The sequence below is a fragment of the Apium graveolens genome, chromosome 6, assembly GCF_009905375.1.
Source record: "Apium graveolens cultivar Ventura chromosome 6, ASM990537v1, whole genome shotgun sequence".
Classification (NCBI taxonomy): Eukaryota; Viridiplantae; Streptophyta; class Magnoliopsida; order Apiales; family Apiaceae; genus Apium; species Apium graveolens.
The window spans coordinates 93,721,916-93,747,198 of NC_133652.1; the positions used below are offsets into that span (position 1 = coordinate 93,721,916).

The 25,283-nt window shown below is 33.4% G+C and overlaps 2 protein-coding genes across 3 annotated transcripts; both read right to left on the reverse strand.

Moving 5' to 3' along the window:
* Positions 1-1,443: 1,443 nt before the first annotated feature.
* LOC141665316 (replication protein A 70 kDa DNA-binding subunit C-like) lies at positions 1,444-4,013 on the reverse strand. Its single transcript, XM_074471297.1, has 12 exons — positions 3,864-4,013; positions 3,662-3,773; positions 3,485-3,604; positions 3,271-3,367; positions 3,042-3,163; positions 2,881-2,962; positions 2,641-2,773; positions 2,402-2,550; positions 2,185-2,305; positions 1,896-2,099; positions 1,727-1,795; positions 1,444-1,452 (listed from the first exon to the last, which is right to left on the reverse strand). Exons 1-12 carry the CDS (start codon positions 4,011-4,013, stop codon positions 1,444-1,446), a joined length of 1,368 nt encoding a protein of 455 aa, XP_074327398.1.
* A 17,163-nt stretch (positions 4,014-21,176) lies between these two features.
* LOC141667094 (4-hydroxy-tetrahydrodipicolinate synthase, chloroplastic) lies at positions 21,177-24,350 on the reverse strand. 2 transcript variants are annotated; one of them, XM_074473447.1, is made up of 4 exons: positions 24,197-24,347; positions 24,030-24,153; positions 22,857-22,940; positions 21,177-22,268 (listed from the first exon to the last, which is right to left on the reverse strand). In XM_074473447.1, exons 2-4 carry the CDS (start codon positions 24,128-24,130, stop codon positions 21,341-21,343), a joined length of 1,113 nt encoding a protein of 370 aa, XP_074329548.1. In that variant the 5' UTR covers positions 24,131-24,153; positions 24,197-24,347; the 3' UTR covers positions 21,177-21,340. The 2 variants fall into 2 exon arrangements, with proteins under 2 accessions (XP_074329548.1, XP_074329549.1); XM_074473448.1 differs by having other exon boundaries at positions 21,177-22,196; positions 24,030-24,350.
* Positions 24,351-25,283: the final 933 nt, after the last annotated feature.

Genomic DNA, 25,283 nt, shown 5'->3' on the forward strand with positions numbered 1-25,283 from the left:
TTCAGCAGTGTAATCACTCTTCTCCTTTGGTACAGACTTTGCTGCTTCACCTGCAACTGCAACATCGAACTTTGTTGGATTGTGAGGTCCTTCCTTGATTCTGTCAAGATATTCTGGATCTGTAGCTTCCAGAAACATAGTCATCCTCACCTTCCATATGGGATATTCAGACGGTTTCAATATGGGAACTCTAGTAGTCTCATATCGACTATAAATTTGCGTCTTTGGTGGTTCTTCAGTTTTGGTGGGCTTGGTTGGAGTTTCTGCTTCAGACATGATTGTTTTTGGATCTTAAACTGTTTGTGTGTTAACAGATAGGCTCTGATACCACTTGTTAGGTCACACACACTGTAGAGGGGGGTGAATACAGTGTATAGCACAATCAAATCGAATTCTAATAACACAAGTAACAGAAAACAAACTTTATTCAAAATAATAAACTCTGTTACAGTATGGAAATGTCCTCTCTCAGTGATGAACAAATATCACGAGAGCTGCTAGGGTTACAATGAATAATATTCTCGATAACGATAACACTTATAGTGTAAACCCTATGTCTGTGTTTATATACTACACAGTTACAAGATAATCACTAATTGATATGGAATATAATTCTGCTTCCTAAAATATTTCAATCAGATATCTTTTCTTCCAAGTATTCTATTCTTCATAGAATTCCTTCTTCATGCATATTTTCTTCTTACGTTTGTCTTGATCTTCTTTTCCTTTCAATCAGCCGTCTTCCTTATCTGAATGTTTCCTTTAAGTCCTGATATTATCTTCTGATAAATATCTCCTAAACCTTAAATACTGATAACTTAAGTTCTGACTTCAGTATAAGTGCTGATTTCAGTTAAGTACTGATTTGTCCTGTTTAAGTAAGATCTGAAAACTAAACATAAATCATATTAGTCATGACATTATCAAATATATCTAACATGAAAAAAACTAACTTAAAACAGTTATACTTATACTATAATACTAACTTGAAACAGTTATAACTAAAAACTGCTTACTAAACTTTGGTGTTCCCATTAGAATTGTATTAAATATCAATAACGCAATTTGACAATAATACGAAATAAATGACAAAAACAACCAAAACACATTCTTCATTGATTCAAATAGGAAAAACAAACTTTCAACATCAGCAAACCAAGTTTAGAGTTCAATGTGATAAGGAAATTTAATAATTAAAAACTGAGGAAATTGGATTGCCAACACAAATGCTGCATCCATTCCAGATAAAAGATGTACAACTTGTCCAATCTGCAAAATTCATTTGCATCAATTCCGGAAAACAAAGTTATGAAAGATAGAATATGATGATAACAACTTGAAAATGGTCATTATTTAAAATGAAATTCAGAAATGCTAAACACCAATCCAATCCAGCTTTCATACATAACATCAAGCAAAATAATTGAGTGCTAAACTACTGTATTACTTCTCCTGCAAATTTTATCAAATTAAAAATTCTTAGAATATGAACAAAACAACAGAAAAAACTTATAGAATATAGATACTTATTAATATATTTATACCAATCAATTTATATCAAATTGTAATGTAACTCAAACTTACGTCAAGAACCAAAACCAATATGTAATCCTTTAAATTTAACGTAGAAAAACAACTTATCTTATGACTTATGAGGATAATTAATGAACGGAATGTAAGTGATTTAATGCAAAAAAACAAAATACAATGCATAAATGTATCTTACCTTTTTAATTTTTATGGTAACTGATTTTGCAGAGCCTGGAGTGTGATCAATGGCATCAAGATCGACAGACTAACACAAAACAATTACGCTTTATAAAGATTTGTTGGAAGACTAGAAGTTATAAAATTATAATGGTTCGAGTATTATAACATATAAAAACCAAACTTACATTAACGGAAAAGTTGATGGAGGAAGATTCTGATATATGTGCAGATTCAGATGGACTTGGACTCTGTGTAGTCGTGTCAAATATGTCATTTGCATCAAATATGGTACTATCCTCAGTTACATTTGCTTTGTTAAACTGAATAATAACAGTGACTTCCTTTTCAACCAAATCTTTAAGTACCTGAGGAAGGCCTTCTTCAGGAGCCTGAGACAATGTAATAATTATTAAATACTTTAATTGATAATTTAGAACATTACATTGGATCTGCTTTATTGTAATGAATTTATACCTTCTCAAAATCATTATACGCTTTTGTTGCACTTGTGCCAACAATCCTTCTAGCAGCTCGGTCCATGAGTATAACATTACATGAAAATGTATCATCTTCAGCAAGGACCATGATACGAAACCTGAATTTATAAGGAATTTTGTGATAACTATTGAAAGTTGACTTTAATAAAGAGTAAAATATAATAAATTTTTGATATAACTCTAATTTGTTCTACCTTTTAGGGGCAACCGGAATTATGCGAGGGCAATTATTACATCGAAATCTCCTGTCAAGCCGCTCAACCTCTTGTTGACATTTGTTACAACTGTAAAACCACCATGCTACATCCTCATCCACCTTAACAACTGAGAACGTGGTGTATATCTTTTCTGTTTGAAGTGAAAAAATTCAGATTTAAAAATAAATCATATTCAATATGGTTGTGTCGTGCAAATTTTATAAAGGTTATAAAACCTTAAAGTCATCATATGTCAGCTTTTCATTGAGATCCTTTAATGTCATTCGTTCCATAAAGGTTTGAACAAATTCAGATTTTTCCGCCTTAAGATATTTTTCTCTCTTTGACAAATATCCCTCCTCCTTCAGCCTACAAAGGTAAACATTGATGTTTATTAACTCAGCCTCCTATCAACTGTTATTAAACATGCAAACGTGTTGTAATTATATAATTATTATAATTCTTAATCGTAGTACCTCATCCTCATATCAGTCACAGATTCATCATCTAGGTTGAGGTACAATTTTGAAGATGACAAAGTACCAATCTGCACAGTATCTAAATCAAAGCAATATAGTTCAGGAAATTGTTTTATAATGTCAAGGTCATTTATACTAAGTAGTCAAAGAGAACTTACTCATGAAAGTTATAACTTTTGTGCTCTTTATTATTGCAATGACTGGAGACTGGAGTTTCTTAGTATAAATGTTATTGGACAACACAACAAGATCTCCCCAAACACTGACTTTATGCTGATTACTATATTGAAAAATGAACATATATTTCAGGATATACAACTTCCACATTAGAGGCGGACTCAGAAAATAATTATAATTACAGGATAAATATTAATACATTCAACAAACCTGGAATCACAAATCCTGAATTTGACAATGTCTCGCATGCCAAATTTTGTGTCAAGTTTCGTTAGAGGTTCAAAATCCTCAATAACTCCAATTACATCTAAATTAAACAGAGCAATATATTTAATTTAGTGAAAGATAAAATACAGTGAAATATTAAGGTACGCATTTTAAAAAACTAATAATCTGAACCAAAAGAGTATTATATTAAGGTCACCTATAGCAAATTTAGGCTGTTGTTGTGGCTGATATTTGCTGGCCTCAACAAAAAGATCACCTAAATCCAGAAATTCGAATTTGTAGGCAGGAGTCATGCCATCATCTTCAACAGCGGTGACTGTAGTATATTATGAAAATCTGATGCAGATATCATCTTGTACATGCTTCAGATTACCGACAGCATCTTTCACAGAAAATTGGTCAAAAACATAAACGCCTCCTTCAATCACCGGAGTTTTGAATCCATTCCAAATATTGGGATAAGCAAATGCATGGACGTGATTATTCTAAAACAAAAAAGGATGTTACATTTGGTATATAAAAGAAGGTAGGATTTTACGTAATACCATAATAAAATTTTGCAACATAAGACTTACATCATCATCAAGCAGAATGACATTATATCCTTTGACTGATCCATTCTCAGAGCTAACGCTGGTCCACATCCTAGTTACTCTAGCCTTAATCTTCCAATTGGTAGTCGATTGATCAAGGTATTCAATAAGATTGAATACTGCATACTCCATTGAAGCTTTTGTTCAAGTCAATTAAACAAAGTGTCAAACATTAACAATTGAGGAATTAAAGCCTACAAAATATTAACAAAAATTGACAGCATGCATGATGAAGAAATAATGATAACATATTAGATCAGTTCGTACCAATCAATAATGTTTTTAGAGAGAACAATTTGAGAGGAAACCTAAAGTTTTATTTTTAATGTCAGAGTATGTTTGATGTTTATCTTAAGGCATGAAATTTAAATGCATATGCAAATAATATATGCAACTTGATAGGTTATGATTACTATTCAAACTGTAAATTGATGCTAATTGATACTCTATTTTAACTATATGATAAAGACTGCCAATAATACGGTCCTGATTGATTCTCTAATTATTCATCAATTATCTTATTCAATCTGGTAAGTTGATGCTAATTGATACTTTTTTTTTAATATGTACGATAAAGACCGACGATAATATAATCCTGAATGATTATATCATTAATCATCAATTATCTTCCTATCTATTCAATATAATTCTTGAATATATAAGTAAAATTTAGATGTAACAGAATATTATATTTTAAATTTTGAGTTAATTAATTAATTAAGGTTAATCAATTAAATTAATCCAATCATCACAATCAAAGTGTTATTGATTCCATTTTTTTATTAACTTGTATTTTTTTTCATAACTCTGTCTGTTTCTCTAATTCATTTAAAAATATGCATAAGATATGAAAATGATATGAATATTTATAACATAATCTGTTTGATTCTTTCGAAATAGAATTATATATAACATCTTTTTTCAGAACTTTAAAATATACATATTAAATTAATGTATTTATTTAAACTGTTGAGTTGAGATACTGTGATCAAAATTGTTCCAACATTTAATAAAGACAAATACTGAGAGAATTATGATTTACACAGAAATTATAAAATAATCCATAGCGTGGTAAATAAGTTTAATAAAAACAAATACGACAATGCAGTTGAATAAGGAAGTTTATCAGTATTCCAATAATTGAAAAACGACATGTCTCATCAATTTAATAGAAATGCAGTAAAAATAAAATGTCTTCAAGCTTCGTTGACGGGAATGATCCTGCAACGTTAAATTTGGATTTGTCAAATGTCCATCAACCTATATTGCAAATTATGTAAAAATTATAAGCGTATATATGAAAAAAATGATGTAAAAATAAAAAAAATATAATTTATATTTAGTTACCTCTGCCTCAAATAAAAGACATCAGGATAATCAAGATTGACAAAAAGCTTTGTTGACGAAATATTGCTGATCTGCGCTCTTCCTGTTTTTAAGAGCGAAAAATATATATTATTTAAGAGCTAGAAGAAATTCTATAACTTATGAGAAGGCTTACAATTTTAAAGGTTTTTAATATAAAAAAATAAGACATTAACCTCGATACATAAAGACTTTAACAGATGCCAGAATCACAATTTTGGGTTCAATTTCAGTAACTTGGTACAATGATTCAAAATTTGATGGCAAAGAACCGCTAAAACACACTTGGATGGCCCTCCTAAAAAGAATATAATAAAACGTCAAACACTTATGGATGTTCAATAGTGTTAATACGTGAAATATGATAATTGGAGGATGGCGTAGTATTTTTATAATTGTCAAAAAATTTATTGAAGAGTCTTACACGCCATCTGAAATTCTGAAGCGTAACACTTCCTTTTCACCAAATCTTGTCATAATAGATTGTACTGGTTGCAGGAGTTCAACAATTCCAATAACATCTACAACAATAAACTTAAAGTTAAAAAAAACAAATTGTAAGCGATTTGTTCTAAAATTTTATACGCAATACCAGTGGAATAAATAGGAAGCTCATCGAGAGCAGAGAAATGAAGAGAATTATATTGGAGCGTCACAGGAACCAAATCAAATTTATGACGCGGTATAATCAAAATTTCCTCAGGTTCCAACACCACCACAGTGATGGGAAGAAACATGATGTAATTTGCAGAACGTACAGGCCTCAAAAACCCATCAGCTGGAAGAACCTGAACATTTCAGATATGTAACAATGTGTCAGGATGAATGATAAAGTAAAACAAATTCCAAAGAGCTGGTGGAACAATTGCAAGTATGTGATTATTCTGCAAAAAAGAAAATCTTAGGATAGAGGCTGGAAAACAAAATCATAGATGTGGTATAAGTCATATAGTTATTCAATCAAACCTCACAATCCAATAAAATAAGATTGTGCCTGACTAAGATACCTTGTCGATTAGTTGATACCCACATTCTTGTTACACGGACCTTCAAAGTCCAAGCAGTATGATTACCATCCAGATTGGATAAATGATGATGGTCCTGCATATCTGAGTAATGAAAAAGTTAATAGATGTTATCAAAAAAGGAGTATGTTAAATGTTCATATCAACAAATAGGTAATGAATTTTAATTATACTTGGATGTTCTGCCATATGAACTCTGAAATTAGTTTGTGAGTTGGATATATAGCAAAACAAATCTGAATGTGTGGAACATTTAAGATAATCGGATGTATTTTTAATAAAGATATACACTATCTTTAAAGTTAAGGTGATAGGCTGATAATTAGTCCATGAAAATCTCAATCAATAGATATCTATTAGAGTTGTATGATGATCCTTAACAGCTTACACTAATATATACATCCAAAAAAAATTGTGTTAAAATAGAAGATCAATTAGTAACATAAACGTGATATTAAACAAATATTTAAATATGAGTTAGTTATCTGATACATACTATTGTTATCCCATAATCTTCTCTGATTATCATAATGTCTCCTTATCAATATAAAACATATCACATCTAATTATATTGAGAGTTTGATATGCATAAAAAACTATTCGAGAATCTGCCTTTTACTTCGCATATGAACATCAATAACCAATATGACCTGATGTAATTCTAATTTAATAACAAAAAAATTTCTCAAACTACCAATTATAATAAAATGATGAGTAACTTAGACAGGATTGTAAATGTGCAATACAAATAACTAATATGATACATTCTCATCATTTATGCTCGGTAGGTTGTAAAATACTTCTTCATAGACTACATTTGATGTAATATTTGTGGTGGTACCATCATCACTGTCGATGAGAATGTGGAGACCTTCTGGTCTTGTAACTCTTGAGATGGCAACGTAGACATGACCATGAGAAAACACTGCTCTGGGAAGGTATAGACCAACCGTGTCAAGTGATTGGCCCTAACTCTTATTAATTGTCATTGCATAACAAATCTGGAGTGGGAACTGAATTCTTTTAAACTCAAAAGGCCAGCTGGTATCTGTTGGAATCATCTCTATCCTCGGGTTCAAATGTTTTGACCCAATATGGGATCCGCATAATATTTCACACTCAATACTATTTTTCTTGCAGGATGTCACAATCATTCGCGTGCCGTTACACAATCCCATAATTTGGTTTACATTTCTCATAAGCATGACAACGACGCCAACCTTGATGTTTAACTCGTGTTTAGGAATACAAGGCATATTTAATGAGTTCAAGTACTCTACTGGAAATGCTGATCTGAAATCATTATCTTCATCACCAGCATCGTCAATTGAATCCTGACTAAGATATGTGTGTAGAGGTCCAGGAATTTTCTCAAGAATACTGTTATTGATGTCGTCCATCATAACATTAGTTGGTGTTAGGATAGCTCTTGATCTTAGATAAGAATGTGAAGACATATTTTTTAGAAAATCCGGGTAAGTTATTTCAAATAGACTTTCTATAGGATTTTGCGCGGTATGAACAACATATTGATCTGGAATCTTTATTAGCATTTCACTAGTGTCTGCATCAGGACTAAAGTTCTCAACTTTACCATCGCCAACTAAAAGCTGCCATTTACTGAAATCCGCTATAACCTTATTCTCCATTTCTGTATTTCCTGCATGAAGCCGCATATTTTTCTTAAGTAAAAATACTTGGCAAAATTCCCAAATCTTTGATTTATTGAGGGTGGAACCTACTATTTCAGCTCTGGATGCCTTTGGAATCACGGATAAAATCTGCCTATAATCTCCGCTAACAACTACTGTGATACCACCAAATGGCTTCTTTGCTCTCCTTTTGTCAATAGGAGACATTATATCCCTCAAAGAACGGTCAACAGATTCAAAGGCATGACGATGTTGCATTGGCGCTTCATCCCAAATGATCAAATTAGTTTGTTGGATTAATTCTGCAATATCGGTTCCATGTCTGATTCCGGCTGTATTGTCCTGATCAAGTTTTAAAGGAATATGGAATCTTGAATGTGCAGTTCTACCACCAGGCAACAATACGGCTGCTATTCCACATGAGGCAACAAAGCACAATCTTTCCTTCTGAACGAAGGCGACAACATAATGTCTGCCACAGAAATGTCTTGCCGCATCCTCCACTTCCATATACAAAGAAAACACCACCTAGCTTATTATAAACATTTTGTATGATAGAATCGTAAACGTTCTTCTGTTCAGGGTTGAGCATTCCATGTTATGAATATGTTGCGAACTTGATGATTTCATTAACAAAACACCTTAGTAGATTTTACTTAGAGAAAAATGTAGCACTCGACGGATAAGGAATATAGTCCCGACGGATGACTCAATATAGTCCCGATGGATGATGATCAATTATTCATCAAGTGAGTAGCTTGTGTAATAATGAGTCTGTAGCACATTTCTGCATACACCTTGTTTAGTTTCTGTAGTAGCACTCAAGTCATGTTGAATTTAATTAGATATACAAAATAGGTTGATTAATTGTACATAGATGATATCTTGTAATTCTGCATAAATGAAATGAAATCAAAGTGCCAGTTAGCTACCCGACGGATAATCAACAATGGCACTCGACGGATGATCAACAAGGTAACCCGACGTATGATCATGTACCCGACGAATAATTAATTCAAACATCAGTTGACAGTGACAACACAGTCACATGCATCGAGTGTATGCAAAAAGGAATGTGGAAGCCTATTCAACTGGGTTTTAGAGAACAAATAAACATTGTCATTTCCATGCTATTATAAAGATATTCAAAGATGCTGGAATAGAGTAATGAAGCAGCATAGTATTAGATTTTATTTTATTATCTTGTCTTATTACTTTGTAATCTTGATGATATATAAACCAAGAAGTAGCAAATAGAACAACAAGAACACTAAGCAAGAAAATTCTCAGAGAAATATTTGTAAGCTGTATTTTTAGCATTTTTATGTAAACTTAGTTGTTTATATTTGTAAGCAGCTGTGAGCAAATCTTGCTACACAGAGTTCTCTTGATATATTATATATCTCTGGTGGATACATTCAAATCCACCAGAAAGTTTTTAAAGACTTGTGTTTTTAATTACTTGTGTTTTGATTCATTCCATGTTATTATTCCGCACTTTGCAAATCAATTCACACAGATATATATTTTAAGTTAGAACACTTTTAAACCAAGAAAAAATTTCAAGAATTCCATTCAACCCCCTTCCGTAATTCTTGTTGCATTGTTAGGGACTAATAATTGGTATTAGAGCAAGCTCTTGATAAACAAAGAGTTTAAAGATCACAACAAAATAACAAGATGAACAAGAAGGATATTGGAGTCAAGATTCCTTTTCTGGACAAAGATAATTACCATCACTGGAAGGTAAAAATGCATCTTCATTTACTTTCTCAAGATGAGGCGTATGTAGATTGCATAAAAAGAGGCCCTCATGTACCAATGAGTGCTGCAACTGGAAATGAGCCATCTGTCCCAAGCCAATGCATGAATGGTCTGATCCTGATATTGAACAAGTCAGGAAAGATAAGAAGGCCATGAATATCCTGTTCAATGGAGTTGATGGTGACATGTTTGACAATATCATCAATTGCAAAACTGCCAAGGAAGTTTGGGATACTATACAGATTATCTGTGATGGCACTGAGCAAGTAAGGGAAAATAAGATGCAGCTACTCATTCAGCAATATGAGCATTTTCATAGTGAAGAAAGTGAGTCTCTCAATGACATCTTTAGTAGATTTCAAAAACTACTAAATGCTCTGAAGTTGCATGGAAGGGTCTATTAGACAAAAGACTCCAATATTAAGTTCCTTAGATCTCTTCCAAAGGAATGGAAGATATTTTTTCATCACTGAGAAAGAACAACAGTTCTTATGTTTATTCAATATACTTGATCTTTGATCATTATTGGAACACCTTATGTCACGGTCATTAAGCCGCATAGTCATATCATTATACTTCACACAAAATCCTTTTTTTATCGTCAAGTATTGCTAACACGGGGTTGTTACTAGTCTTACATTCACTTTTTCAAAATCCTATTCCTCGAATTTATACATGCTTGGTCTTTCTCGAATTCATTAGTACCTATCCCGATAATGTTTCATAGAAGCGTACCTCGCTAATCCCGTTGGTATCTCTATTATCGTTCTTCTATAACCATGTTAAGGATCATTACAATAATACTAAACATGGTATTCCCTTTTTAAAATAACTTACTCATCACGATACTCCGATTGCACCATTTTAGCATTGAGTCTTCAATCTCATAATACAATAATTGGTTTCAACTATACCTCTCTTTGTTCGGAAGGTAATCAGCCTTGGAAAAATGATTTTCACGATATTGATGAAATTTAGACAATCTTAACAAGATTTCAAAATCTAATATCTGAAGAAATAATGAGCTTTAAATAAAAGAGTCGCAACACTCAACTTTTATCCTGACTTGCTTTACTGAAAAGACAATTAACAGATTCTGCATTAGATGAGTTAAAATCAGCTAGGTACACATTTCCTTTTCTCACACCAGTGAGAACCACTTTGTTGCTTCTTTTATTAGTCACAACACAGGCTTCTGAGTTGAAGGTTATTGAGTTGCCTTTATCACAAAGCTGGCTGATACTCAACAAATTGTGTTTGAGACCATCCACTAAGGCAACCTCCTCAATGATGACATTGTCCTTTGAAATCAAGCCATATCCCACAGTATAACCCTTGCTGTCATCTACAAAAGTAATACTTGGGCCATCTCTCTCCTTGAACTCTGTGAGCAGGGTAGAATCACCAGTCATGTGTCTTGAACAACCACTATCCAAGTACCAAAGATTCTTTCTTTTTCCCTACACACATCAAAATCAAATCAAGTTGATTTTGGTACCCAAGTTTCCTTGGGTCCTTCCTTGTTAGCTTTCTTTTTCTATTTTTTAGGCTTTATCTCATTTGACTTAGGGATATCAGATTCATCCTTGGTCATTTGAGTTGGGCCTTTGAAACCATTCATTGCAACAGAATTATCATGCATATTATAATCAACAGGGAATGGCATGTTGTTAGTAAACATGTTATTCCAGTAAGGCATGCTAAATGGCATTTGTGGCATACTAAATGCAGTATAATAAGGATTACGTGCAAATGGCATGTTAGCAAACTGTGCATTCATATTCTGTGTAGATATAGAATTCATAGGCATGGAAGGCATGGCATTCATGTTAGGAAATTGAGGTGGCACAAACATGGAAGTAGGCATGGCAGATTTGTAATTAAAAGACAAATGATTTACACTACCACACTTGACATAGATTTTTCTAGGAGCATATTTATCAGGTGTGTAGTTATTGTGTTTGTTAATCCCTACTTTACCATTTCTATTGTTTTTCTTTTTAGTATTTGTTTTTACCTCAATCTTTTCAAGTCTGTCACTTAACTGTTTGATAGTCATGTGACCAATATTAGCCTTTTTCCCTTTCTTAACTTGACCCGACTCTCCTGAAACAAAGTTCTTGGAAACAGACCCATACTTCTCATTCAGCTTAACAAGTTTGGCTTTACTAATAGGCTTGCTCACAACCGACAGATGAGGATTTTCATCATTCGACGGATAACCCTTTTTTTTATCCGACGGATAATCCTCATCATTCGTCGAGTCTACATCTGTCAGCACTCCATCTACCAAATTTGGTTCTAGTTTCTCTTTGTTCTTTTTCCAGGATGCATCACAGAAAGACTCAATTCCTTGAACTTTGGTGATTTGAGCATGGACATCCCTGGATGTTTTCCATGCCTTAATCACCTCTTGTTCACGCTCGAGCTGCTTCTTTAAAATTTCTTCTTTCTTCAAGGACTCAGTTAATTCTTCCTTGGCAATTTTACACTCAATTCTTAACTTTTCAAAATCAATGAACTGAGACTCAAGCACATTATTTCTCTCACTCAAAAACAAATTGTTTTTTTTTATTTTAGAATTTTCTTTAGTAAGAGACTTAAGTGTAACACGCAAATGATATAACTCTGTAGATATGTCATTTATGGCATCATTACACTCAACTTTAGATAAATGTACAAGGTTTGTAGTAATTACCTGATTACTTGAAGAACTTGTTTCTGTCTCATCAGACTTGGCCATTAGGGCTAGATTGACATAGCTGACATCTTCATCTTCATCCAGACCATCTGCTGCCCAGTCATTTTCTTGTATTATGAAAGCCCTTTCCTTTTGTTTGAGCAGTTCAAAGTATTTTTGCTTATAATCCACAAGCTCAAACTTTTTCTTGCTGAAATCTGACTTTCTACACTCACTGGCAAAATGCCCTGCCAAGCCACATTTGAAACATTTGAATTTTGATTTATCCATCATGTTTCTATTTGGCTTGGCTGCTCCAAAGTTCTTCTTGAACTTGAGCTTGGAAAATCTCCTGGAAAGAAATGCTAGGTGCTCATCAATGTCCTCCATGTCATCTTGGCTCAAAGAATCTTCACTTTCTACTGCAAGCCCTTTGCCCTTGTTCTCACAGACTCTTGAAGTTGATTCAACAGCTTCCATCTTCATCTCCTTCTCTTTCTCCAACTCAGCAACTAGTGCAATGGATCCTCCTGTCTTCTTTCCTCTCTCCATCCTCTCATCTTGCTATATTTCAAGCTCATAAGTTTTCAGGATGCCATACAGTCTCTCCAAAGTAAACTTCTTATAATCTTGTGAGTTTCTTAATGAGATTGTCATTGGTTTCCATTCCTTTGGAAGAGATCTAAGGAATTTCATATTGGAGTCTTTTGTCTGATAGATCCTTCCATGCAACTTTAGAGCATTTAGTAGTTTTTGAAACCTACTAAAAATGTCAGTAAGAGACTCACTTTCTTCATTATGAAAATGCTCATATTGCCAAACCAAGAGCTGCATCTTATTTTCTCTAACTTGCTCAGTGCCATCAAAGATGATCTGTATTGTATCCCAAACATCCTTGGCAGTTTTGCAGTTGATAATGTTGTCAAACATGTCTCCATCAACTCCATTAAACAGGATGTTCATGGCCTTCTAATCCTTCCTGACTTGTTCAATGTCAGGATCAGGCCATTCATGCCTTGGCTTGGGGACTGATGGCTCGTTTCCTATTGCAGCTCTCATTGGAACATGAGGGCCTCTTTATATGCAGTCAACAAAGGCCTCATCTTGAGAAAGCAAATGAAGATGCATCTTTACCTTCCAATGATGGTAATTATCTTTATCCAGAAAACGGATGTTGACTCCAACATCCTTCTTGTTCATCTTGCTGTATTGTTTTGATCTTTAAACTCTTTGTAAGTTAAGAGCTTGCTCTGATACCAATTGTTAGTCCCTTAACAATATAACAAGAATTATAGAAGGGGGGTTGAATGGAATTATTGAAACTTTTTATTGAATAAAAATGTTCTAACTCAAATATATATATAGTGTGAATTGATTAGCAGAATGCGGAATAAAGACTCAAGTGAATCAAGACACAAGTAATTAAAACAAGAGTCTTTAAAAACTTTCTGGTGGATTTGAATGATTCCACCAGAGATATATATTATATATCGAGAGAACCCTGTGTGCAAAATGCTCACAGCTGCTTACCACAATTGAACAACTAAGACTACCGAGAAATGCTAAGAATTCTGCTTACAAATGGCTTTCTGTGTTCTTTTCTTAGATCGATAGTTTCTTAGTTGCTACTTCTTGGTTTATATATCACCAAGATTACAAAGTAATGAGACAGGATAATAAAACAAAAACTATCTAGTCTATTACAATGCTACTTCATTACTCTATTCCAGCATCTTTAAATATCTTCATAATAGCATGGAAATGGCAATGCTTCTTTGTTCTCAAAAACCCAGTTGAATAGGCTACCACATTCTATTTGCATCCACTCGACGGATGTGACTGTGTTGTCACTGTCAACAGATATTTGAATTCTTTATCCGTCGGGTTGATGATCATCCGTCGAGTTATTGATCATCCGTCGGGTTGTCTAGTTGATCATCCGTCGACTTCATTGTAGTTTATCCGTCGGGTAGCAATCTGGCACTTGACTTCATTTCATTTATGCAAAATTACAAGACATCATCTATGTACAATTAATCAACATATTCTGCATATCTAGTTAAAGTCAACATGACTTGCATACTACTTACAGAATCTATACAATGGTGTATGCAGAAATGTGCTACAAACTTTTATTACATAAGCTACTCACTCGATGGATAATAAGTCATCATCCGTCGGGACTATAATTAGTCATCCGTCGGGACTATAAATCTTATCCGTCGAGTGCTACATAATTTCTCTAAGTAAAATCTACCAAGGTATTTTTTTCATGAAATTATCAAGTACACAACATATACACAACATGACTCAAATCATAGAAGAATTGCAAGTACTTGTAAACTTAAAAGACCTCATTAGACAAGAAACAAGCTATAAGAAACTTGTGTAAAGAATGTACGTTTCAAACTCTTGTAATCACTCAATGTATAAAAGTTGTAATTTTGTCAATTTTGTATATAATGTTTTATTGATCATTGTAACTCGGGGTTAGTCTTGTTACCAAGCATGAATTTGTGATTAACAATCTTCTCACAAATTGGGGGAGATTGTTGTGCAAGACATGCCTGTACAACAACAAGACTAAGTCAAATTGATAGCCCTAATAATTAGTTGTATGATAATCTAAATTTGTATTCTGTACTGTATTACTTGAGTCTGTAAAATGTCAAAGATTAGACTGGAGTATTTTTCTCTAAACAGTCTCAAGCCTAAGAATAAACTCAGGAAGAAGATCAAGAAGATCATGCCTCAGAGAAACTGTGAAGAAGCTTGGAGTTGAATAAATCTATTTTAGGAAAAATATTACAAGTCAAGATATCTACAAGTCACAGATCAAGTCATATAGAGAAGTCATTCGAGAACTCCAGAACGACTTATCGAAAAGTCCAAAACAGCTTATAAAAAAGTCTCAGAGATATCGACAATCCAAATGAAGATATAAAGATTGGAGATATCGACAAGTCAAATTATCATTAGAGATCTCAGAGATATCGACAAGTCAAAATATATATAGAGATCTCTGAGATATCGACAAATCATTTCTGCATTAGAGAACTCGGAGATATCGACAAGTCAAAATGAAGATATGAAGATCGGAGATATCGACAAGTCAATTCTCTCATTATAGATCTCGGAGATATTGATAAGTCAATATGCTTATAGAGATCTCAAAGATATCGACAAGTCATTTTAACATGCAGAAATTTGGAGACCTCGACAAGCCAAGTTCACTTATAGAGAACTCAGAGACCTCGACAAGTCAAAACACTTATAGAGAACTAAGAAATATCGATAAACCATTATACTTATCGAGATGTCAGTTCTCTATAGATAAAACTGGAGATCTCGATATAAAGCTCAAGTATAGAATGCAGACAAGTTAAATATTCAAGATTATCAATCAACAAATGATCTAATCACTTAGATTGAAAAGTCTACAAAAGCAGCTTAAAGAGTACAAGATCAAAGGCCAAGATTAACTGACAAAGGAAAGTCACAGATTCACATGATTTGCAAAGATACACTAAGCCAGAAATAGAAAGCTTTAGAGATAACTTAAAGTAGGGTTTAGTACAATCTATTGCATGCTGTGTAAACCTGTGTTTACTAATCTATAAAGTAAACATTGTGTTAGTCCCAAAGTATCGTAGAAGGGGGGGGGGGTTGAATACGATGCCTACAATCTTTTTCAATTCGTTTACAAGTTCTTCGTTATAAGTACGGAATCAAAATAGACACAAAATAATTCAAGGAATATATTATTTTATTAATATAAACCTTGAGGTTGCTACAATATAATCAATGAATTGATTAGCTACAATAAATTCAGCAGCACAACACTATGTTTACAAGCTTAATAAATGAGGTTCTTTAATGGAGCTCCTCCCGTAAACACTTTCCGTTGAACTGAGGAAGATAATGCACTGAATGAATTCAAATGTTGCTTTGTAGTCTTCAATTTACTTTGGACTGTGGCATTATTTGAACCATACAACCTTTTCAATTGCTGCTCTAGATCAACAGAAATTCAACCAAGTGGTTACTTGCGACCTGGGTGTACAGTTACTTGCGACCTGGGTGTACAGTTAATTGCGACTACAGTATGTGAAGTTACTTGCGACTTTGTTCACACTGCATCACATGTTACTTGCGCCCTTGCCTTAGAATCTTTCTTTTGCAACATACTTGCGACCACAGTATACAAAGATACGTGCGACCTCAGTATATGAATATACTTGCGACCTTGCCTTAGAACATTTCCCTCTTCAAGATACTTGTGACCTAGTGCCTTAGGAACATTCCCTTGCCTGATACTTGCGACTAGGAGACATCCCTTGGTAGAGTTACTTGCGACTAGGATACATGCCTTAGTCATTTCACCATTCAACTTTACATGCGACCTAGATGTCGCAGTAGTGAAATATGACTTAAACAAATTTCCACATGATACTTACTTGCGACCCTGTAACCCTAGTAGGTTTTCTTGACTTAGAGAAAATCTAGTTTCCAATAACTGTATCAATATTTAATATTTCTTCTGTATAATTAAATCAAACCATTCCTGATATGCTGATGTTTGGTGCACTGGTCTGGTTCACAAACAACTAGCATGAATTGGTTTAATTCAATTTCCTTGACAATTCTAAACTGATACATCTTGGTTGATTATCCATTATTTCAAACACTAAACCCCTGATCTTTAATACTTCAAATCAAACTATGTAACTGATACTGGAAGTCCTTTGATGTCTTATTCTTCATGGAGGTTTGAACATATTAATGAACTTCTTTCCATGACTTGATTGTGGACTAAGAGAGTCAGTTGCATCTTTTGATTCTTTGTATGTATCATGTCTTCATCTTTAGGGTTCTTGTGCTTCACAATTTAATATTATTTATCTGTTTATGTTTCATATTGAGTTATAATTCCTCGATTACATGTTACATTATATTATGCTTTACACACTGGTCCTTTGTTTTTAATTGTATCAAACAGATCTAGGATTTCTTGTAACTCTCCCAAGGAAGAAGCTAAGTTCTTTACTTACAAAGAACCCAGGATTTGTAGCAAAATACTAGCTTGATTTTAATACAAAATTAAGTGAGTTTTGAAATATTGTGTGCACTGTTTGTTTTCAGTTAACATAATATTGCTGCATTTTTAATATGTTTTGTTCACCAACTAACAAACATTCAAAAAGCTTTAAAATTATCCAAAACACATTCACCCCCCTCCCTCTGTGTTGTATTCATTACCTAACAGGATACATGTCAGCTTTTCTCGTGGTTACCAATCCATGACATAAATCATCGAGAGTAGACAAATTTTTCAAATATGGATGAATAAGAATATCTAAGCCATAATGTTGTAGTTCATACTTTAAATGGATTTTTTCATCTCCCAAAAAATCACCTAGATAAAAATTTTCAGCTAACTTACAAAATTTTTCTATATTGAAAGACTTGTAACCATCCCTAGGATTTAGTGATGCACTTAAAATAAGAAACTCTGTCATTTGCTCGCTAAATCTATTATTTAACTCCTGTAATTGTTGGTCTATGGCAGCTGTAAAGATTTTTACTTTTTAATGATGTTCCGTTGTCACCATTTGCTTTTGTTTTCCTTGCCGACGAAGAGATCTAAGCACATCAAAATAGGGAACATTCATGTCTGGAATCAAGATAGTATACCGCTCACAGAATGATTGGAACCACACCTTCCTAATGGATTTTTAGCAAAAAGAAAACAATAAAAACAATATGTTGCTTCTTTTTCTGGTGAGTACCCTAACCATGAAAGTTTCTCAAACCAACATTTTTGAAATCGACGGGATGATGTTATGGACCCGAGAAAGGATAAACTCGCACAGGTTGATATGAACCAAGATCAATATATGCCCTCCTAACTAAATCTTTTTTATTTGGATCATAAGTCTCAATTTGTTTTCGGAAACCAGGATCACGTATCAATGAACTAAAATCAATACGTTCATCAATATTCTTAGAGTCAATATCTTTATTGACATCATGTTGCTCGGAGTTGTTGTTTGTCCGGACAAAAAATTGAGGCTCGACTCCATGATCTCCATCTCCAGTGACTTCAACTGAGGTAACAATAGGAGTAGGTTGTGTTTCATTTTCGCAAATAGTTTGAATCTTCTTGGATTGAAAATATTATGTATTTTTTTTTCTCTTACTCATATTTACTGATGAGATTTAAAGGGAGAGAAGAGATAGAGAGGTAAAATTAGGGATTGTAAATACGTGTATATTATGGATTTTTGGGTTCAAAGCAGATGTTTTGTTTTTGATACTTAATCAATATGTTTTTTTGTCTCAAATTGTACTATATTACATGTTTATTTAATTTACTATTAAGTAATTAAGATTAAATGAATAAATTTACTAATTTCCATCTAAACCATATTATTGTTGATAAAACATTTAACAAAATCAATAAAATTTGTTTAGCCAATTTTCAATTTCAATTTTTAAAATATATATTTAGGGGGACCGAAAGAAAAATTCTTAGTAAATTTTAAAATTTTATATTGAAATTTTGGAGTTATTCCGAAATTAACGGAGACAGAGGCTCCTTGTGGTCCCCTACTTCCTCCCGGCTCTCATCGGCTTGTATTTGTAGCAATTTCTAGCAGCAGATGGAGCAATTTAATTGCAGTAATGTGATGTATTGTGGTAGATTGGTAGTAAACTTTAAAGTAGGAACCAAGAAGCTAAATTCAATTTTTTCAGCTAAAACTAGCAAAGGTGGTGTCTAACATCGTCATTATTAAGATCATCATTAAGATAGTTATAGAAAAGAAAATCAGAAGAAATTTTTTGGTAGAATTTCAATTCCAAATCAAATAAGAACACATAGGAAACCAAATGAGAAGTACTCAATTACATTGTAGATAAGGGACAAAAGAAGATACCTAACCACATTGACTCTCTTTAGAAAACATGATTAAATACCAGATTATAAGGCATTGGATAAAAGGTAAAATAGCACATACATAAAAATGGTGCCTGTCTATTTAACGGTCTCAGGGAATGATATACTGGTAGGCATAAAACTCTCTTTTGATTGAATATTTTATGGGTAAGCATTCGGATCTATAAATTTAAATCATTTTGATTGATTTCTTTCTTTTAATGGTGATGGATCTCTTGCCTGCACAAAAATTACCCTAATTAAAATGGACCTAAGTTTATAAAACTGAGTGTTTATTGTATACCTATGCACACGTATGGGATAAACCTTTTATTATATCAATATTATTTTGCGACGGAAGTCCATTCTCTCTGATCACGCAACTTCTACGTAAACTAACGAAATTGAGCAAATATCGTATGACGAACGGGTGAAGGAAAGTCACAAATTTGATCATATTCCTTATTGTAAACAACTAGTGTCCAATTCTGGGATTAAGTGTCTGGACATGCCATAATGACGAGTGTAAGAAGTCTTTGTAAAATTCAAAAAGAAAAACCTCAAAGTTGTAAATAGATACATGTTTGTGGTCATTTCGTGTTCCAATCAGCCAGCTTAAAAGAAGTGATCTTGAATTATCAAAGTAACTGATAAATTAGGCCAATGCCCTCCACCCAGAGTAAAAACTCATTTCTTCTACTAGCTAGCTGCTTCATTGCTGGCCTCTTTCATCACAAAGTCCTCTTGCTATCATTGCCTTGAAAGTTCCTCACACACACATGTATTTGTATTACAAGTACCCTATCTTTATTTAACTTTGCAATTGGTCATCTCCTCCTCAACCAACTCTTACCTACATTCCAAAACTTCTATTTTTATTCAATCTTTTAAGCCCCCCCCCCCCCAACACACACAGAAGTTTAGAAAAACACAATGTGTGTAAGCATCTCTGTAACAATGAGCTCATCTCGTGATCATCTACATCCAAGTTTTAGTCCCTCGAGACGGCGATACCGCAGACGTAGGTCAGCTCTCTCAGTTATTTACTCAAGGTATGTGTATTGTGTACCTCTTTTTTTTGCTAGAGATAGTGTGTGTGCATGCATGCTTTAAGTACGTATTTATTGAACAATCTGTCTGGATTGTAGAAGGGAGAGAATGTCAAAGTACACAAAGGAAAAGCCAAGAAGACTGTGGATGTTGAAGAGGAGGAAAATGGAAATGAAGAACTTGAAGCTTTACTTTGAAAACAAAGGCATCATTGAACATAATGAAAAGCTAAGAAAGAAAGCTGCACTTCTTCGCCTAGAGAACTTGGCTTTGCACTCTCAACTCCAAATCAATAGTACTATAGAACTTGGCCTTCTGCCCAATTAAGTTGCATAGATTAAGTTCTTGGTTTTGTTTAACACTGTATTTTGAATTTGTGAAAACTAACGCTCATTGCATCTTTATTGAGCCTAGAAAGTTGTTATAGTTGAATGCAAGTTTAATATAATGTTTAAAAACATGTATTCTGGATCACATAGCCTTTAACTCCGCTTCAAATAAATTTTCAAGTTGCATCATCCTTCAATTGGTGATATTGATCCAGGTTACTTCTCTGGTTTTAAAATGCATACATTATATTTTCCCACTGATTAATGTTTATCATCTAAATCTTCATCCTAAATCTTTTTTAAGGAAACAATCATCTCCTAGTAGAGGAGGATTAATAATTCAACTCAAAATATATTATGGTTTTTTTGAAAATAACTCAAAATGATCGAGTAACCAACAGCTCTGCTCGACTTCTACAAAGCTTTCATTTGAGACGTTAAGACAAGCGCCCTGTGCCAATATTGATAAAGAAAGAGAATATGAACAGCACAATGAAACCTCACAATGGCAAAGAAAAGGTATTCATACCTAACAATCGAAACAACATATAGTACACATGTTGGAGGCAATTCTTTTTCTGTAAAATCAAACACATTCAGAAAATCGTAAAAAAACAATCTCTAGAGCACTCGCTTCTACAAGCTCAATATTACAACCTAATATCGACCGATTAGAACAAAATCGTCGTCATCAAGAACCTGAACATCTTTATGTCCTACAAAGTGCTCCCTCCCTATGTCTTTCACTATATTAACAAACTCCACTCTCTTGGCCAAAGGGAGTGGTACATAGGGTAAGCGGAAAACAGGTCTTACAACTCCAAGTTGAGAAAGAGCTGTATTTAGTCCAATTGGGTTTGGCTCTTCAAAGAGCCACTCCATCAAGGGCAACAGCTTCGCATTTAACGTTTGGTTTTTTCCCCTAAACATAAGTTCTCGCATCAGTCGTGGCACCAAGTTGCTGGTAACAGATATAACTCCAGTTGCACCATAATCCCACCTCGAATCATGGCACTGATCGTCATTTCCGCTCCAGACCACAATTCCGTTCTTGGTATACTGGTCCACTCTATCATGTCCGACACATTCCTTGACACCTGCTAGGTTTGTGCTTTGTGCCAAAGTATGGATCACACGAGGTGGAATATCTTGGCCAGTTCTTCCTGGAACGTTATATACAATAGTTGGACCCATGGAGAGCACACTATCAAAATGAGAAACTAATCCCTCGAGGGAGGTTTTGCCGTAGTAAGGATTAATGTGCAGAGCTGCATGCATTCCAACTGCAAAACCCTGCTCAGTGGCATGAATAGCTTCCCTAGTTGAGTTACTTCCAGTATTACCAATAACCTTAATTGATCCACCAAAACAGTTGACCGTATGACCAATTAGCATGATATGTTCATCCCAACTCATCAACTGGCCTTCACCAGTAGTTCCACCAACTATGACACCTTCAACCCCATGTTCGATCTGCATGTTCACCAGAGCATCATATGCCTCGAGATCAAATCTGCCATCAGGCAGATAAGGAGTTTTGATGGCAGTTATCAATCTGAGAGACTTTATGTCATCGGTGAAAGTTCTGCATATAATAGAATTTAATATGGTAGGTACAATATATGATAGTGAACCTTGCACCGAAATTGTGTAGATAAAAAAAAAGGAATTAGATTACTGATACTGATGCCAAATTAAAAGAAAAAAAATCAAAATCTTTTTCCTTGTGCTAATATATCTATATTTATTAGTCATCTGTCATCCTATTCTAATTAGCAAGTAAAGCCACTAACCATCTTTACACTTTCAATATGACCAAGACTTCAGTAAAATAGAGAATATGACTATCTATGTTACAAAAAGGAACCATGTAATATAAACATCATACCAAAGATATATGGTCCAATCTAACAGCACTAAGCATTAAAAAAGCGAACAATGTAACACTTAAATAACTCATTCATCTGCCTAGATAGAGGAGGATTGTAAGAACTTGAAAGCTTGTCGACCTACAAAAGTATCTCCCTGATTAATTTTCCCCATAAAGTACTGAACAGATTTTAAAAATAGATTTATCTAATTAACAAACAAAAATGCCAGATAGAGAGATGAATGCCTGTGTGTGTGAGAGAGAGAGAGAGAGAAGGTAGGGGGTGATTTTGGATAGTTTTACCTGTTTTTAACTTCCATACTACGCATTGGAAGATGAAAATTTGGGATTATTGCTGCTTTTGGAGGCCTCCAGGTTGTATTCCTCCTGGTCATCAAATAGAATTAGCAGTGCTAATAGTTTATATTTCATATTAACATGGAATCATATCAAGCAGGACTTAAATGATGTCAGAGTAGGCTCCTTATTTTGCAATAGCCTATGGAAGAAATTTGATGCACACATCCAGTAATTTATCCGGGGGGGGGGGACTGAATTCATTTCTAAGTTTTAAGCTGCTTAATCTGACTTTAGCTAAGTCTATGGAAGATATTTTGACGCCCAAATCATGTGATTTATACAAAGATAAAATTTATTTTAGTGATAAATATAGGTACGACTGTACTAGTCATTCAACCAGTAACAGACTAACGGTTATCGGTATTTTTACTTAGTAGAAAAAAGAAATAAAATATCATTTTCAAACCGAACATATATCATGTCTTATTTACGGGTGACTTAAATAGATTACATACAAATGAGTCATGAGTGAAATGCAATAAAACAAAAATGTGTATATTTAATGGAAATACAATTGAATGAGAACCTCTCTAGTAAGTAATCACAATTAATGACACCGACAGAAATTAGTCTAACAATATCACAAAAAACACAAATAGGACAATTTTACTAACAAAAACAGGCAGAGTAAGCACCAACATACAAAACAACAAACTCTACTATAAAATAATTAGGTGCTCAAATGGTTGTACTCAATGTCAATAGTTGATGTCGTGAAAAATATAACCAAGCATTCACTATACATAACCTTTATGCACATATAATAACTTGTTCCATAGGACCTTTTAAAGTCCAAAATCTGCGAGTAATTAGCAACGGAGAACACATAAATGCTCATTAGTTTCGGTCTCCACAAAATAATACATCTAGCAGTATATATGTAAATTTCAATTCATTAAGCAGTCATTTTCAATGATTGTATTATAATCAGAGAAGAAGCGTACTTCAATAAAAGTTGACAATTTTAAAATAGCTGCAATTCTGGGAGATAAAATATAAACAAATTATAAACTCCATTGTGTTAATAAAAGAAATATAATTATAATTGGGTTCATTTGAAGACTAACAAAGCAAATTGACACACACGAATTGTGATAGAATCGGGGTTTAAAGTACCTGTTGTAGTTAGAGGGGGGAGAATTGAAAGGAGTGAGCTGAAAAGTAGAGTTGTTTAAGCTTTTAAGCGCAGACATTTGCTGATAAGCAGCCGCCGACATGTTTTCCGGTAATTAGTATTGGCCTACAAGGGTTGCTTGTGTTTAAAATATAGAAGTATACAAGACCAATAGATTTTAAAGATTAGTGAACAAGGAGATTGTTGGGTTTGGGGTGTGAGCTGTCGAACATTACACTCGCAGTGGACTAGTAGTAGTCGTCGTTGTGTAAGTCCAACTAGGGTTATGCTTATGACCTCCGCTTACAATATATATTGTATATTTTATCCACTTGAATATTTCTATCCCTCCACCAAAATTAAGGGGCTGGACCGAATTAATATTTGCAAAAATGCTCCTAAATGCTTACTCAAGCGACTTATTTACGTACATACTATATTTATTTATAAAATTAATAATATTTAATTAAATCGTGTAATTATAAATATATAATTCTTATATTCATATTAAAAAAAAATTATACTCAACTAAGTTAGATAGTATTTTAAAAATCACTGACTTGGTTGTCCGACTACTCGTTTTTAACTCATCATTTGATCTGATTTTCAAGTAATCGGATTCAAAATAGATTTTACAAAAAACCGGTCAAAAATCTTTTTTGACTCTGAGTACTCGAGGTAAAACCCAAGTTCGATTTTCTTATTTTTTTTAAAAACTATCTAAAAAAAGACTAAATACTCCCTCTGTCCCTTTCAATTGTTTACAATTTTTAGAGAGTGTCCGACACGCATTTTAAGGTGTATACTACATATAGTTATGTATTTTTTTTTATAATTTTGTTTTTCTGAATAAAAATTAAAACATTTAACTTTTATTCAAAAAAATAAAATTGTAAAAATAAGTTACATAACTATACTTTTTATGCACCTTAAAATGCGTGTCGGACACTTCCTCAAAAATGTAAACAATTGGAAGGGATTGAGGGAGTATGAAATTATATATGTCTTCGTTCTTCTTTTTTGGTAAAGTATTGATATTTATTAGAATGATACATGAAATCTCATTAAAATATTGTATTTAATAAATATTTTTTATATTGTATATAAAGTTACTATATATTTAATCGAATTGAACTCGAGCCGAACTGTTCATATTTTGAGTTTTTATTAATATTCGGTGAAATCAATTCAAGATTTCGAGCTGCACTCGAGCTTATTGAACATTTCATGAGCCGAGTTTCGAACTTGAAGTTCAA